Below are 13,957 nucleotides of genomic sequence, written 5' to 3'. Positions count from 1 at the left end.
AGACGCTCACTAAGAATCATTTAACCCCGATGACACAATGAACATTTTCTCTCCAAAATTTCACGGACGGGAAACATTTGCTATTCATCCTTCATTCTTAGCTGTCAAAGCGAAGCAACAAGTTTAAAGACTTCCAGTCCGGATGACGGAGGGGAAGACCGGGAAGCAATTTGGCCTTGGTGTGAACCGCCGAAAATGAGGACACATAACGGAGGGGATGATGACACACGGCCGTATTTATCTCGAGTGGCTGTAAATCTACACATCTGCTCATTTTGAAAATGTATTACTTGGGAGATTTCTCGGTGTGGGCAACATACGGCACGTGGGCCATGTACGGCCTTCAACCCGAGCGGGCTGGACAATTTGTCGAATTCTAATACATATGGCAATTTAATAGAAAAAAATCAAACCGCTTCATTTTAATCAGTACAAAAAAATGAAATAATTAAAAGAATCCTATATTCAATCGCAATATTGAGGGGGAAAATTTGGGATTTAGGATTTGATGGCCCTCTGTACAGATTTTTTTTCCCAACTTTTTTTGGTTCCTAGTGTGATGAAACACAGATGGAAGTAGGGCTGTTGGATCAATGACATATTTATTCATCGTATTTACGTAACGACAACAAGCTGTGTACTTTGGGCAAAGAATCTAAAGAGACACATCTCTACCGACTCCATCACCCCGTTAGCTGCTTTGTGACTCACGCTGTTGGCCAGCGTGCATCTTAAAACCGCTCATTAATCACACGCAAGAGTGTAGCTAGGAAATAAATGGACAACACATTTGATGTCATGTCAAAATGGAGCTAAGAGAGATCAATAAAGAGAAATTGTTTGAATAAAGTTGAAAATGTGGATGAGGGTTGTGGTCTGTCGTGAGGGGGGAGGGAAAAAAAAAAGTGCATTTGACTTGCAGACGTTTGCAGATATGTCGCTTTACCCTGCGGTTAGAATAGTTAACAGTATACTAAAGTGGCACGCTTATTATAAAAATCCCCGCGGGCATCAGACAACATGTCTTCTTAATCTTTTGAATGTCTCGCTTTCTAATCCTTCGCCAGAAAGAATTAAATCCTGTGAACAAAATAATTTTGATCAAGTAAATACATTCTTTTAACTTTTAAAATGAAGTCTACTAATGTCAATTGTAAATGTCAGTGCGTCACAATTAAGCTATGAAAGATACAGCGCATTAAAAAGTATATTATAGTATGTTTAAATGAAGCGTTCGATTGAGTTACTACAAAAAGAAAATCCTCTTCCGTATAAAAGCGTCTTCAATTGCAGCAATTTTTAATCCGTGCTAAATGGCTTCCCCTAGTGGCCCACATCTAATACTGCAGCTTCAAATGTAGGCAATTTCAAGATTATGTGGAAAAAATGTATTAAGAAAACTTTTTTTGTGCCATAATCAATATTTTTTCCAGTCATGCACAACTTTGACATACACAAGGACTGCTTTGCTACATGTACCACGTTAGCATGCGGCTAATTTGATGGAAATGTTTATCGCAGTAGTAAATAAGCTGTGAAAAAAGTGCCACATTAAAACTTGTGAATAACCTGTGAAGAAAAAAAAGTTCACGACCAACAATACCAACATTTTTTTTTGCTACAGATTGAAAACTTTTTCCCCCCCTTTTTGTCTATTTACATGTTTTCACGAAGGATTGTGAGCTGAACTGACTGAACAAATTCAAGGCTTAAATTCAAAGCCAAGCAGGAAATTGTTTGTCCCCTTTTTTTGTCAGCTTAGTTTGTCCCTCAAACCTTCAACTCTTGTCCCTGTTTGGACCAAAAGCACTGAAAAGAGTTTGACTCCGGAGGTCCGTTGTGGCGCGGCACGTCGCTACCTCGGAGCACCGTGCCGCTTCTTGGTGAGTGCCCGTCAGGGCGGTTCCTGAAAGGACCGCAAGAGTGCGCCCCCTTCAGGCCGTGCCATTGGCATACTGGGACAGTTTGTTCTCCAAATCACAGATTCTCTTCTCTTGAGACAACACTGTGGCCTTCAGGTGCTGAATTTCTTCCAGCAGCCTCCCCAGCAGCTCGGGCTGCACCCACCAGGAAAGAGGAAACAAGGAGGCAAAGGAGAGGAGGAGAAGAAACAGGAGGAAATAACATGGGGAGACAAGGAGGAGAGCCACAGAAGGCAAGTCAGAAGATATGAAGGCCAGAGACTTGGTTGGTGCAAAGCCATAGTGAAATTGTGAAACGAGAAGCGTGAAGGTGCAAAGAGAAACGTTCTCCTTCCTGCTTGTTATTCTAATTATTGGTGAGGGACTGACCGGCAGGCTGGCGGCATCACACGTGGACATGCTGCGGCGGGTGGTGGGCCTGGAGTCCAGCAGGTTCTTCCGGGACATTTTGAGCTCACGGCTCTTTGGCGGCACGTAGCCTTCCTTCATGGATATCAGCACAGGGTCTTGGTCGCGGCCCTCCAGCCACTCATCGGGCTCCATGGCGGGCTCCGGGCCGGCGGTGTCCGGGTAGAGGTCGTCCTGGAAGAGGTCCGACTGCCCGACGACATTTGAGTTAGCTCGAGTTGGTTGCAGGTGGGATCTGCGAGGACTTACTTTTCGGGGAACGGTCATGGTGATGGGCTCACACTTCTTGTCGTGCAGCTTGTACAACCTTCACGCAAATGCAAGCAGTCTGAGTCGTCCTATTGGTTCACATCCGATCGCACGTGTCCTCACCTGGCGATCTCGCACTTGCTGACGTCCACGCCCCTCTTGGGCATGAAACCCATCCCTCGTTGCGGCTCTTTACTGCTGAAGGTGTTGAGGTAGTGCACGTAGGGTGGCTCCTCGGTGATCTCAAAGTAGCGGATGCTACTGTCGCCCTGCACACGTAAGGTCTTGAGTCAACATACCCGAATGTGCACGTTACCTGGAGACGCACGTTACCTTGCCGCACAAGTAGACCATGTTGGCGTCCGGGTCGTAATATGGTAACAGGACGCCATTGCTCGTGTCCAACTCCAGCAGTGCGAGGGGCTCCTCAAAATTGGTCTGAGCAGGATGAAGAAGTCAATTGAGTCATGAACTGTTTATAAATCATGAGTACTTGGACACATACCGGGTCCCAGAGTCCGAGCTCCCTCTGGCTCATCCTGGTGAACCCTGTGGTGAAGATGTTCCCGTCTCTGGTGAAGATGGCTCTCATGGGTCGGATGCCCTCGTGAGGAGCCAAACGTTCCTGTAGGTGCCCAGGTCATGTTAATAAGGACCTCGCCGGCTCTCCGGGTCAGCTCTGACCACTCACCGCCACCACTTCGGCCTTGCGGGGGTCACAGACACGCAGGCGGCGGTCCTTGCAGGTGGTGCAGAACAAGCTTCCGTTCCTGTTCCAGCTGATGCTGTAGATAAGGTCCGGGTGGTCGTCCATGGACATGAGCGGCTCTCCCGTTCCCACGTTCCATACGATGACAAGGTTGTCGCTCCCTGCGGAAAGACTCGTTAATTTCAAGTCCACATTGATCGCCTTGTGTGTGCGTCGAACCCGCAGTCAGCAGGATGTTGCGCGTGGTCGGATGCCAGCTGACAATGCCCACGCGTTTGGAGTGACCCTCCAGTACCACGATGGGTTCAGTAAGGGGGCGGATCAGCGAGTGATCGGGAATCTGCCACACCTGCCCATGGCACAAAAGAGTCCATCCATCACTTTCATGTCACTGTTGATGTCCACGCATGGCTTACCATGGCCGTGCAATCCTCCGAGCCACTGGCTAACACGTTATCGTCATGGGGACACCAATCGATATCCAGGACGGGTCCAGAATGCCCGATGACCAGAGGGTAGTTCTTATCTACGCGACCCATCTGCAGAACACACAACAACCTCCGTCAATGTCACAACTTCTCCTCCCTTTGTGTGTTATGACATTACTAACACACACACGAAAGAAGAGTATTTATAGTGAGTGATGAGGCGCTGCAAGGGCACTGCAGAGCCTCCTGGTGGTGGGGGGAGAATGGTAATTATTAATAGCCTGAAGTGACTCCAGCGTTTAGCCATGTCCAATAATATTGTTCACCTTGGGGACATTATACAATTTGGGCATAAATTAGGCTCAACTGACCTTTGCAAGGGGGATGACCAGGAAGGCTCCGCCCCCGCTTGACTCCACGATGACGGCGAGGAACTTGGGGTTGACGGCGCAGAAGGAACTGTCCCACGTCACCTTGGAAACGCGGATGTCGTCATAGCTCTGGTCGGCCTTGACGCTTTGGCCGAAGACGTGGCGGAACTTGCTCTGCCGCACGATGCTGCGACTCATGGCTGCAGGAGGTGGAGGTCAAAATATTTGTTGGAATCACCACAAACGGAGCTTTATTGATTATTTATTGTTTTGTTTTTTTTATGTGGTGTGACCACTTCCTGCTTTTTGGTTTGAGTGTTAGTTAGATCATTTAGTGTGACGGATGACTAGACCAAGTTGTGGAGATGATAAAAGTTTGGAGAAAAGCCTCAGGTAATGAGGTTGCTCCTCTCTTTGTCCCACCAGCGAGTGCCTCCTTCCTAATTTAGACATGCTGGTGCATGGCCACGCCCCTCACCCTGCAAGTCCTTCGCCCTAAATAGTCCCGGGGCCGAGTCTGTCCACTGTGGTGCGTTCACGTGCACGCACATTATGTGCGCGCATTTTAGCAGGGGGGGGGGGGGGGGGGGGGGCGTCAATGCAAGGGTCTCTACGCTACTTTGTCAAGTCGGGGTACGTGCCAACAGTTGACGAAGATTAATAACAATCACAAACTTTCCTTTTAGCCCGTCACGCTAAAACTTGGTCCACAACAACTTTTGTCAACCGACTGCAATGCACACACACACACAAGCACAAAAAGAAAGCTCACCTCAGGTTTTGGGGAGACCCCTCGACCCCGACTGCTTGTGGTTCTGGTTTGTTTAGCGTTGTCTGGCGCGGGCCGGCGGAGGCGACTGCGTGTGTCCTTCCCACACGACGAAAGAAGAGGGGGGGGGGGGGGGGGGTGGCTGGACAGGGGGCGGGGGTGCATGGGATATGGATGACCGTCTATTTTAGAAGCAGCAGCTTGAGTTCGGAGAAAGGTGACGTCACTCATCGGCCCTGCGAGCAGTGTGGTGCAACAGCTGATGATGAAGATCATGACGACAGGTTGAATTGGTTTGATATTGTCTATTCCATATATTAAAAAACACTCGGAACTTGTGACATATATTTCCAGAGTGTAATTATTTAAAAATAATGCAATAAGCCGATGACATCCATTTTAACAATTTAATGTTCACAGTAGAAGGACATGATATAAAAGAACATTGATAGCTTTAAATTAAAAATGAATTACACTCACTAGTTCTTCCTACTGTCACATGACCCAGCAAGTAGCAACCTCATAACACATGAAACTCAAGCAAAATAAAAATAAAGTGCTTGTATGACAGACCATACGGAAGTTTCGCTCTCCACACGCACGCACACATGTAAGAAAGAATGAAAAAAAAAAGTTGTGCTTCACAACCTCACAAATTTAAGGTATTAAAAAATGTAAAAAGACTTAAAAAGTCACGTATGACATCCCAGTGCAATAAGCATGTGCGCACACGCGTGTGGCATCAGCACTTGATGAGGGAGGCGGAACATTTCAGGTGTGCGGCTCACCGCGACTGAGGTACGAGTCATCGAGAAATCTACAAAATAATAATAAAAAAAAAACTCCTGATTGGCCTGACGCACAACCATATGACCTGACTGATTGGCTGCATTCATGAGGCAAGTGGAAGAACAGCGGAAGGGTCAGAAACATTCCAGCAAACATCAGCTGCAATCTTGAAACATCAAGTAGAAGAGGAAGGAGGAGGAATGTATCGCTGCTTTCACCTTAACGCCGTTGGGATCGTTTCACCTTGGAACGTCCTCTTGGGTCACGTCGCTTAAGGCAAGAGGCACTGTTGTTGTGCTCCGAAGCACGTCTACATGGTGTGGTAGAGCGTGCCGAGTGTGCTTTTCGTGAGGCGTCTGACAGGGTGACTTCTTCCGTACTGCTGCCTGGAGGTGAAGAGCGGAGGGCTGGACAAGGAATGTCGAGGCCGGTGCGGGCTCTCCGCCTCGGATGGGGCACCGGGCATTTGTTGGGCTGAGGAGGAAGCGTGGTGGACCCGCTGCTTTTTCAGATCCTCGGCACCTGCGTGCTCCGCGGAGGGGCCTGCCGGCGGTGCGGCGTCCGAATCGGCGTGGCTCAGCTCCCACTCGGTGAGGTCGTCGGCGAGCAGCTCCAAGCAGCCCAACTTGGCTAACGAGGCCGAGCGCTTCATCAGGGAGGGCGGTGTGAGGCCGGCCCGGCGGATGCGAGCCTGCGCCTCGCGGACGCGCTTCTGCGTGCCTCCTCGCTTCCGATTGGCTCGAGCCACCCCTACGCTCACCTGTTGCAAGAAGGCGCCGAGCTGGCATAAAGTTTCCCAAGTCTCCCTCAAGATGACGCCACCCCAGCCCGGTCCCGAGGTGGCCTCCGGACGCAGGATGCTGACGGTGGACAGCCAGTCGCCATCACCGTTCCCCGCGGCGCGTTTGCCTCCGGGGGCTGCGATTGCCTGTGAGGCAACGAGTTGCTGAGAAAGGGAGGGGCCTCCTGAGTGTGAGGGCGGGGACGAGGAGGGCGAGGTGCTACGACAATCTGCGCGGCATTCTCGCTTCATCCGACGCTCCAGCTGCCGTGTCACGCGGCGGACCGAACCTCGCGTCCAATTCCTGTAGAGCCGAGCGTCGTCGTCATCATCGTCCTCCTCCTCCTGTGCGCCCTTCACTTCCTGCTTCGGGCTCGGACAACAAACATCTCCGACCTCCACTCCCGGCTTGGACTTCCTGACTTCCTGGCCCCCGCTCTCCGATTGGCCTAGCTTGGACCAATCAGACTGCACGACCGGATCTGATCCGATGACCTGCATGGGAGTCGCCATCTGTGCCAAAGAGAACAAAAAGAAAAAGAGTCACGAGGATGGAAAATCTCCAAGCACGCCTTGCTTTGTGAGATGGGCACCTTTTTTTTGGACTCATCTCCTGCCAGGCCGTCGGCAGGCGGTGGGGAATGTCGCGGCGTGCCGCCATCGTCTCTCGCCATCCATTTGAACTTCTCCCTGGCACTGAAGAAGTTAATGTGGTCGCTGTGCCCGAACAAGGCGCAGGTGAGGGTGTCTCCAGCGGCGGGGGCACCACCAGCTGAAGCTTCCGGGATAGAGCAATCCGATTTCCAGACAGGCGACGGTGGAGCGGAGCCACCGCACCGCTGCGAGGTCTCCGGCTCAGGCGGCGAGACGGACAGCGGGGGTGGCGTGTCGGGGGAGGCCGGCAAGTGGTGCAGGGTCGCGGGCGGGTGGGCTTGCCCTAGCGTGATACTCTGCGCCACCGTCACGGCGTCGGCACGGGGCAGCTCGGGGACCACAGCGGCAGCTGTTGGCAGGAGTGACACGGTCGGATGCCGCTCCTCTAGACCGTTGGAGAACGATGATGACGCAGGCCCGTCAGGCGCCGCCACGCCATCGCACGGCGGCGAGCTGAACGGACGAGACGGCACGACGGGCCGGCGGGCGCCTCGCACCGCCGGGCCAATCCCCGACGACTCCAGCAGTTCTTTAACGGAAGGTCCGGGAGGAGTGGTGGCCTGGTCGTCCGAGCGGCCCGGGCTGTGCGCTTGGGTGAAGGCTGTGCACAAAGGCTCGTGGTGCTCGGACAGGTCGCTGTCGGAGTGGGAACGCCAAAGCTTGTTGTGGCGCTGCTTGCTGCGGCACAAGACCATGACCTTTAGGGTGATTTTTCTCAACGTCGCCCGGACGCGACTCACCTGGCCAGAAGGATGCCCTGGTACTCCTCCAGCTGCCTCATGAAGGACGGGTTGGGTTTGGTGACAGCTCGGCGCTCCTTGACGTGGTCGAAGGCCTTCCTTAGATCCCAGCCGTACTCTTTCATGGCGTAGGCGATGACTGTGGCCGCCGAGCGACTGACTCCCATCTTGCAGTGCACCAGGCACTTGGTGTCAGACTTCCTGCGAACGCCAACGTGAGCCCTGAATCCATCTGAGCACGGCATGCGTGCACGAGACTTACTTGGCCCTGGTGATGAACTTGAAGGTGTCGTTCCAGTAGGCCAACAAATCGGTGGCTTCCTCGTCATACACGCGGATGTTGTGGTACTCGAAGACACCCGGGAAGAAGTTGTCGATCTCCCGCGTCACATTCAGGATGTAGTGGACTCTGCGCGACAGACTCCACATAAAGCCTGCTCAAAAGTCATCTGCGGACTTGTCTCCTCACCCGCTGCTCTGCAACTCCTCCAAATTGGACGCGTTCCACTCGGAGCCCTGGAAGAAGAAAAAGCACTTGGCAGATTAGGAAGGAAGCGCCGATAATCCAGCAGGTGGCGTAACAAAAGCGGGTTCTCCGCGTGAACTCAGGACGAGCGGTCACATTTGCACCTACCAAGAAGACGTGGTCAAAGATCTGCGTGGGACTGTCCATCTGCCCCAGAATGACGATCATCTCGTTGTCGATGTACTCCTTGAACTCGCGCAGGTTGCACGTCATGTTCATTTCCAGCTCCGTGCGGATCTGCGCCACAAGGGGAGCAACTTTGAGGCCACCGAGACATTTTCGCCAAATTGCTACGTCGGCATGACTCACCTCCTTACAGGTGACGTTCTCCAGGTCTTTCTGCATCATGATCTCCCTCAAACTACTCTTGATCTGGCGCTCTGTCATCTCACGTTCGGTGGGCCTACGGGCAGACGCAAGCGGATCGAGGTCACGTGATCAGTCGTCGTCGCGGTCACCTGCCGGCACTCACGTTTCGGAGAAGAGGACGGGGGAGTCTGCGCGGTGCGAATGAAGGTCCCGCATGGCGTTCCATTCATTGATGCGGGACTGGTCGGACGAGACGCGGCTCTGGTAGTAACTCACCCAGGTGAGGAACAAGCTTCCCGGAAAGTAGTTGTGGCAGCGGGCCACCTCGCAGGCTTTGTGCAGCGACTGAAGCGCCGACCTGCCGGCAAGCAACAGGATGGCGCGCTCAGCGGAACGTTCTGGACGCCCCGAAAGGCGCGGACTCACCACATGGCCTGCACGGAAACGGGCTTGAACACGTGCACTCTGCCGTCGGTGGACACGCTGAAGCCTCTGTGAGAAAAGCGAGAGCGTGAGGAAGAGTATGCCGCTGAGGATGACAAAGGTGGTGAGCCCATACCCATCTCCGTCCAGATGGATCATGGTGTCGCTCCACAGGGGAAGAACCAAGCCCACGGAACACGAGCTGAGGAGCACAGGTCATGTGGCAAGTCAAGCGACACACGACGGCGTCATGATTCCTCCACACCACTTACCTATCCACGGGACTGAAGTCCACCCCGAGGACCAGGCTCTCCTCCGTGTCCTGCCGCCCATTGGTGGACACCACCACCATGTAGCGTGTCAGAGCGTGAACGCTCTCCAGTCGCACCGCCTGGATTGGGATACACACGTCTGAAATCCAACACGCAGCCTCACGTGGTCTGTGTGTGCAGCATACACACCAGTTTGATGTTGTCCTCCGGTCTGAGGACCGTAAACATGGTCTGGAGATGCTGCTGGATGTCTCCTAAGGGAAAACACAGGAACATTGCCCACACGTAGCTAGCTTGTTAGCCTACATGGCTAATCAGACAAGAGAACTTTACAACTCAAGCAAATAAGAACATGTCTTCACCTGCATGTTTGCTACGCAGCTGCGAGAAGCGGGATCCGCAAGAGGATGAGGAGCCATTTCCCCGAGGCAAGAAAAGCGCCGCCCCTTTCACGGTCAGGAAACTTTCACTGATGCTGGACACATCAGAATTATCCAGAATTAAAAAAAAAAAGGATATTTCTTAACACTGCAGCCAGCAAAGCCAAAGTGGCCAGATGGCAGACAAATGCCAACCTGAGCCACTGACTCATCGCTGCCCTCTGCTGGCCACGCAGAAGATGACACCATCACCAAACCCAACTGAGGAGTGTGCGGGCATGTTATTACAGTGCCAGTAGCTTTGAGGACAGTAAGCAGCTACGTATACGTGTGGAGTGGAACAGGAAGAGCGAGATTCCAAAATGATCGCACGTTTGTGTGTGTGCACGTGCACATCACTTTCCAGACAATCACCAAAATCGAAAATGACCTTTGACCATCCCGTTTTTTTTTTGTTGTTGCTTTTTTTATGCCTGACCTGCGAGGTTGAGAACGTCGATCATCCTCCCCGCTGCCAGACTCCTGAACGGAAAAAAGGAGAACATTACTTGCCACTTTTTCCCCCGACCAGGTAATCAACTCACAAATCCTCACTGATAATGATACCAAGTAACAGGAGGTGTCAAATTTAATGATAATTAAAATTAATCAATAATTAAAATCAGCAACTATTTTAAATAGAGTATTTTTTAGGCCTTTTTTATATTTATTTAAAATGATCCAAGTGATCTGACATCATCCTTCTCATGTCTGGGCTGGTCCACTTATATTCAGTAACTGCAAAGTTGTGAAGAGTAACACCAATGATTTAATTTGTTCAAAACAGTAGACCAGCATTCCAGAGCACACCTTGTTACACGATATTGCAATTGTTTCTCGTGAAAGGAAACAAAATCTGAAATGAGGACAACGCGTGTGTGAACGTCGACGACGTGCACGCGCTTAAGCACCCAGTCTCCTGCTCTTCACGCACGCGCTCAAGACAAACAGGAAGAGGGAGGCACACATGCGAAAAGACTTTGCGACGCCAAACGAGCGTCAACGTAGAGGAAAACACAACACGATTGACACGTTCACTCCTTTGATTTTAAAAGACACGACGCAAGTAGAATGAAGACAAGACAGAATTAGGACGGGTAACTTTGGGGCCCGGTCGAGGCGGTTCCACTGACCGGAGGTGCTTTGACACCCCCCCCCCCCCCCCCTTCCTTCAAATAAAGAGCAAAACATGCTGCAATCACGCTGTTCATATTCATATTAGCCTTTCAAGCAGAACCACACCGCCTTGTTTACATTGTCCCGATCCATTCAATAGACTTGTCTATGCAAGCCAGCAGATTTGGGAGCGACCAGCTGCCATGCTGGCGCATGCGCACGAGCACAAAGGCCAGCTCGATTGTGACGGTCGGCAGCCGCGAAAATAAAAACGTCCAAACGCAAGAGGGGGAACTCGGTGTATGAAGTAATCTTAGCACGGAGCCGGCGAATAAGTTCTTACCGACACACAGGGGCTGGAGGTGGCGCTGGGGGTCGGGGAACGCTGTACGGTCACCAGCGCCATTCAGCGAGCCGGACGCCGACACCTGAGCACCGAGAGCATAATCAATGGCCGACGGGAGACGGAAGCAGGTGAACGGCAGCCTCGTCGTCGTCTCCTGTCATCGCCCCCCTCGCTGCTCCATGGTGGTGGCCGCGCTGGCTCGCTCGGGAGTCCGGCTGCTGTTGGAGCGTGTTGGACTGCTTGACGTTTTCTCCCCGCCCGGCCGTTCGCTGCCTGCGTCCGTTGAGCTCCCGCGCATGCGCACTGTGGCCGCCGAAAACAACTTTCTTATTAAATCGTCGTCACGCACGCACAATCACAATATACAAAATGAATTTTATTTACGACTAACCCACGTCAAAGGGATGGCGTCTAAACAATCACAACGAATTAGAATGAACTTCCAAAATCAGTACATTATACAAGCACAATACTCCCAAATTAAAATATTCACATACATTGATATATTCCAACGCATATACAACTATAAGAAGGGTATATAATTTACTATTGTACTTATATTACGGTTTTTAATGTATTTACTATTATTACTATTGTATGTGGACATTTACGTAGTGTGTAGTACTGTCGTCATCTAGTGGACAAATGCGATAAAACTACCCTACCGTTTCAACAGTTGCGTTTCGTCAAAAAATATTTTGATCATCGTATAGCGAGGAAACAAATCACCTATTCATTCAATCTTCCATCGATCAATTATCCATTAAATTATGACTATAACTATGATTTGTCTGTTTTTTTAATGGCACAATTTTAAAATGTGTCGAATCTGCCGCAGCGTTGAGCTTGAACACACAAAGATGGCGGTCCCTGGTAAACAGTAAGTAGGAGCTAACACGCAAGTAGACGATTTGGGTGGTTTAGGCTTTATAAAAAATTTAAATTAAAGATTTAACATGATTTGCTGTTCTTTACTTTTTATGTGGTGAAGCAGCTTTGAAATAGTTTACTGCCCCTGTTGCTAATCGAGCTAACGACGTGCAAAATGGAGATTTCAAAGAGGTGCACTAGCATTCATTGTGTTTACAAATCAACTGTGCCTTTTGTACTCACTCAGGTACGGGCTCATCCTGCCTCAGAAGAAATGCTTGAAGCCAACACGTCTCCAGAAGCTTTGTGTGTTTGGGGATGACTCCGATGATGAGGTGATGCAATCAATCCACAAATGGTTAATTTGAATGCACCATATTTTCATTTTAAAACAATCCAAATGATTGCTTGTATTGAATCAGACATCTGTTGGTGAGAGTCTTCAAAAAGAAGCAGACAAGAAGAAGACGATGAGGCAGGTGAGGCCAAGACTGACTCGGGGCTGTCTTAGCTTGGGACGTTATTGATAAGATTGATTGATGTGTGTGTGTGTTTGTGTGTGTGTGTGTGTGCAGACTCAGCTGGAGATGAAGAAGGCCCTGGAGGAGGACAGCACCGTCTACGACTACGATGCCGTGTATGATGACATTCAAAAGCAGAGACTGGAAACCAGTAAAAAGGTTTTGTCAGGACCAGCGAAGAAGGTATTTAGTTGCCCAAACCAACCTGGTTATTCTTTTTGTACTCCAGAAAGTACTTTTTTTTTTTGCACTTGCAGCCTAAGTATATCCATCAGCTGATGAAGGCGGTGGATAGCCGCAAGAAGGAGCAGGAGCGCCGAGAGGAGCGGAAGATCCAGAAGGAGCGTGAAGCGGAGGGCAGCCAGTTTGCTGACAAGGAGGCCTACGTCACGACGGCCTACAAACGCAAGCTGCAGGAGCAGAAGGAGGAAGAGGAGCGCGCCAAGCATGAGGCTGCTATTGAAGGTGAGGCCCAGTAACATCAATCTCCTCTCGAACCGGTAACACGACAAAATGTCCAAAATAAACAATATGGCACCTTGATTAAGGAAGTACTTTCTTTCTCACCAGCTGCTTTGGATGTGAGGAAACAAAACGATCTGAGTGGTTTCTACAGACATCTTCTCAACCAGACTGTAGGAGAGGAAGCCATCCCGGATCGCTTGGCTAACAAGTATGTGTGTGTTTCTTCAGAAACATTTTTTTCTTGATACATTACACATTCTTTTATGTTGGCTCTTGCATAGAAGTCTAAAGACAGAAGATGGAGGGATCCCAGAAACATCTCAAACGAGTCATGAAATTACAAGTGACGGAGAAGCACCTGAGGAAAAGCACAGCAAGACCTCCTCGCATTCCAAACGCCATTATAGACGCAGGTCACCAGCCTCTGGTAGTGACGAGGGGGAGAGAGAGGCGCGGAGGAAGAAAGAGCCAGAGAAGGATGAGAAACACAGCGGGAGGAGAGACCGCGACAAAGACGGCCGAAGTCACAGACGTCGAGATGAGCCGAGGGAAAAAGGTGACAGGAGGAAGTCTGACGAAGATAAAGGGCGAGAGGAAGAGGTGCGGGGGAAAGACAAAGGCGAAGCAGCTGGAGAAGAGAAGGATGAAGGTGAGAAGGAAGAAGGTGAGAAGGAAGCCCAAACAGAGGAGACCAAGGTCAATAAGTTTGCAAAGCGTTCCAATGAGCAGACGTTGAGCTCAGCCAGAGATCGATACCTTGCCCGCCAGATGGCTCGCTCGACCTCCAGGAGCTACATTGAGCGTGAAGAAGACTGACACAGATTATTAACTGCAGAAAATATAAATAAAGAGGCAAAGTCAAAAAGAAAA

At 50.7% G+C, this 13,957-nt stretch overlaps 3 protein-coding genes across 5 annotated transcripts; 1 reads left to right on the top strand and 2 right to left on the bottom strand.

Annotated features, from left to right (window-relative positions):
• Window positions 1–583: 583 nt before the first annotated feature.
• On the bottom strand, window positions 584–4,998 carry coro6 (coronin 6). The gene is made up of 11 exons (XM_088399303.1): window positions 4,860–4,998; window positions 4,088–4,287; window positions 3,705–3,827; window positions 3,508–3,637; window positions 3,271–3,449; window positions 3,085–3,204; window positions 2,913–3,017; window positions 2,703–2,848; window positions 2,580–2,637; window positions 2,292–2,519; window positions 584–2,057 (listed from the first exon to the last, which is right to left on the bottom strand). Exons 2-11 carry the CDS (start codon window positions 4,283–4,285, stop codon window positions 1,935–1,937), a joined length of 1,410 nt encoding a protein of 469 aa, XP_088255429.1. The 5' UTR covers window positions 4,286–4,287; window positions 4,860–4,998; the 3' UTR covers window positions 584–1,934.
• A 251-nt stretch (window positions 4,999–5,249) lies between these two features.
• Window positions 5,250–11,540, bottom strand: LOC148386456 (uncharacterized). The gene is made up of 15 exons (XM_088399285.1): window positions 11,229–11,540; window positions 10,209–10,252; window positions 9,713–9,825; window positions 9,540–9,604; window positions 9,351–9,469; window positions 9,215–9,280; window positions 9,082–9,147; window positions 8,819–9,013; window positions 8,656–8,749; window positions 8,455–8,583; window positions 8,290–8,336; window positions 8,083–8,229; window positions 7,821–8,021; window positions 7,020–7,758; window positions 5,250–6,939 (listed from the first exon to the last, which is right to left on the bottom strand). Exons 1-15 carry the CDS (start codon window positions 11,289–11,291, stop codon window positions 5,956–5,958), a joined length of 3,072 nt encoding a protein of 1,023 aa, XP_088255411.1. The 5' UTR covers window positions 11,292–11,540; the 3' UTR covers window positions 5,250–5,955.
• Window positions 10,064–13,957, top strand: nsrp1 (nuclear speckle splicing regulatory protein 1). Of its 3 annotated transcripts, none has more exons than XM_088399305.1 (7): window positions 10,064–10,301; window positions 12,349–12,436; window positions 12,524–12,580; window positions 12,677–12,805; window positions 12,880–13,087; window positions 13,193–13,295; window positions 13,372–13,957. In XM_088399305.1, the coding sequence occupies exons 1-7, from the start codon at window positions 10,093–10,095 to the stop codon at window positions 13,901–13,903; spliced, it is 1,326 nt and encodes a 441-aa protein (XP_088255431.1). In that variant the 5' UTR covers window positions 10,064–10,092; the 3' UTR covers window positions 13,904–13,957. The 3 variants fall into 3 exon arrangements, with proteins under 3 accessions (XP_088255431.1, XP_088255430.1, XP_088255432.1); XM_088399304.1 differs by having other exon boundaries at window positions 10,076–10,301; window positions 13,369–13,957; XM_088399306.1 differs by lacking the exon at window positions 10,064–10,301 and adding an exon at window positions 11,974–12,111 and having other exon boundaries at window positions 13,369–13,957.

The sequence above is a fragment of the Syngnathus floridae genome, chromosome 15 (genome assembly GCF_059516105.1).
Source record: "Syngnathus floridae isolate MCC-2025c chromosome 15, RoL_Sflo_1.0, whole genome shotgun sequence".
NCBI lineage: Eukaryota > Metazoa > Chordata > Actinopteri > Syngnathiformes > Syngnathidae > Syngnathus > Syngnathus floridae.
The sequence above is the reverse complement of the archived record's forward strand: the minus strand, read 5'-3'. Positions and strand labels throughout refer to the sequence as shown.

What these genes read in the sequence shown, in the direction of transcription:
- coro6 (XM_088399303.1), bottom strand. Translation starts at nt 4,285, where the DNA reads ATGAGTCGCAGCATCGTGCGGCAGAGCAAGTTCCGCCACGTCTTCGGC. An exon ending in CCATGACCGTTCCCCGAAAA is followed by an intron (nt 2,520 to 2,579) that starts GTAAGTCCTCGC and finishes GTCGTCGGGCAG; the next exon opens with TCGGACCTCTTCCAGGACGA. An exon ending in GTGATGCCGCCAGCCTGCCG is followed by an intron (nt 2,058 to 2,291) that starts GTCAGTCCCTCA and finishes TGGTGGGTGCAG; the next exon opens with CCCGAGCTGCTGGGGAGGCT.
- nsrp1 (XM_088399304.1), top strand. Translation starts at nt 10,093, where the DNA reads ATGATCGCACGTTTGTGTGTGTGCACGTGCACATCACTTTCCAGACAA. An exon ending in AGAAGAAGACGATGAGGCAG is followed by an intron (nt 12,581 to 12,676) that starts GTGAGGCCAAGA and finishes GTGTGTGTGCAG; the next exon opens with ACTCAGCTGGAGATGAAGAA. An exon ending in TGTCAGGACCAGCGAAGAAG is followed by an intron (nt 12,806 to 12,879) that starts GTATTTAGTTGC and finishes TTGCACTTGCAG; the next exon opens with CCTAAGTATATCCATCAGCT.
- LOC148386456 (XM_088399285.1), bottom strand. Translation starts at nt 11,291, where the DNA reads ATGGCGCTGGTGACCGTACAGCGTTCCCCGACCCCCAGCGCCACCTCC. An exon ending in CGACGTTCTCAACCTCGCAG is followed by an intron (nt 9,826 to 10,208) that starts GTCAGGCATAAA and finishes TGATGTGTCCAG; the next exon opens with CATCAGTGAAAGTTTCCTGA. An exon ending in CGGAGGACAACATCAAACTG is followed by an intron (nt 9,470 to 9,539) that starts GTGTGTATGCTG and finishes ATCCCAATCCAG; the next exon opens with GCGGTGCGACTGGAGAGCGT.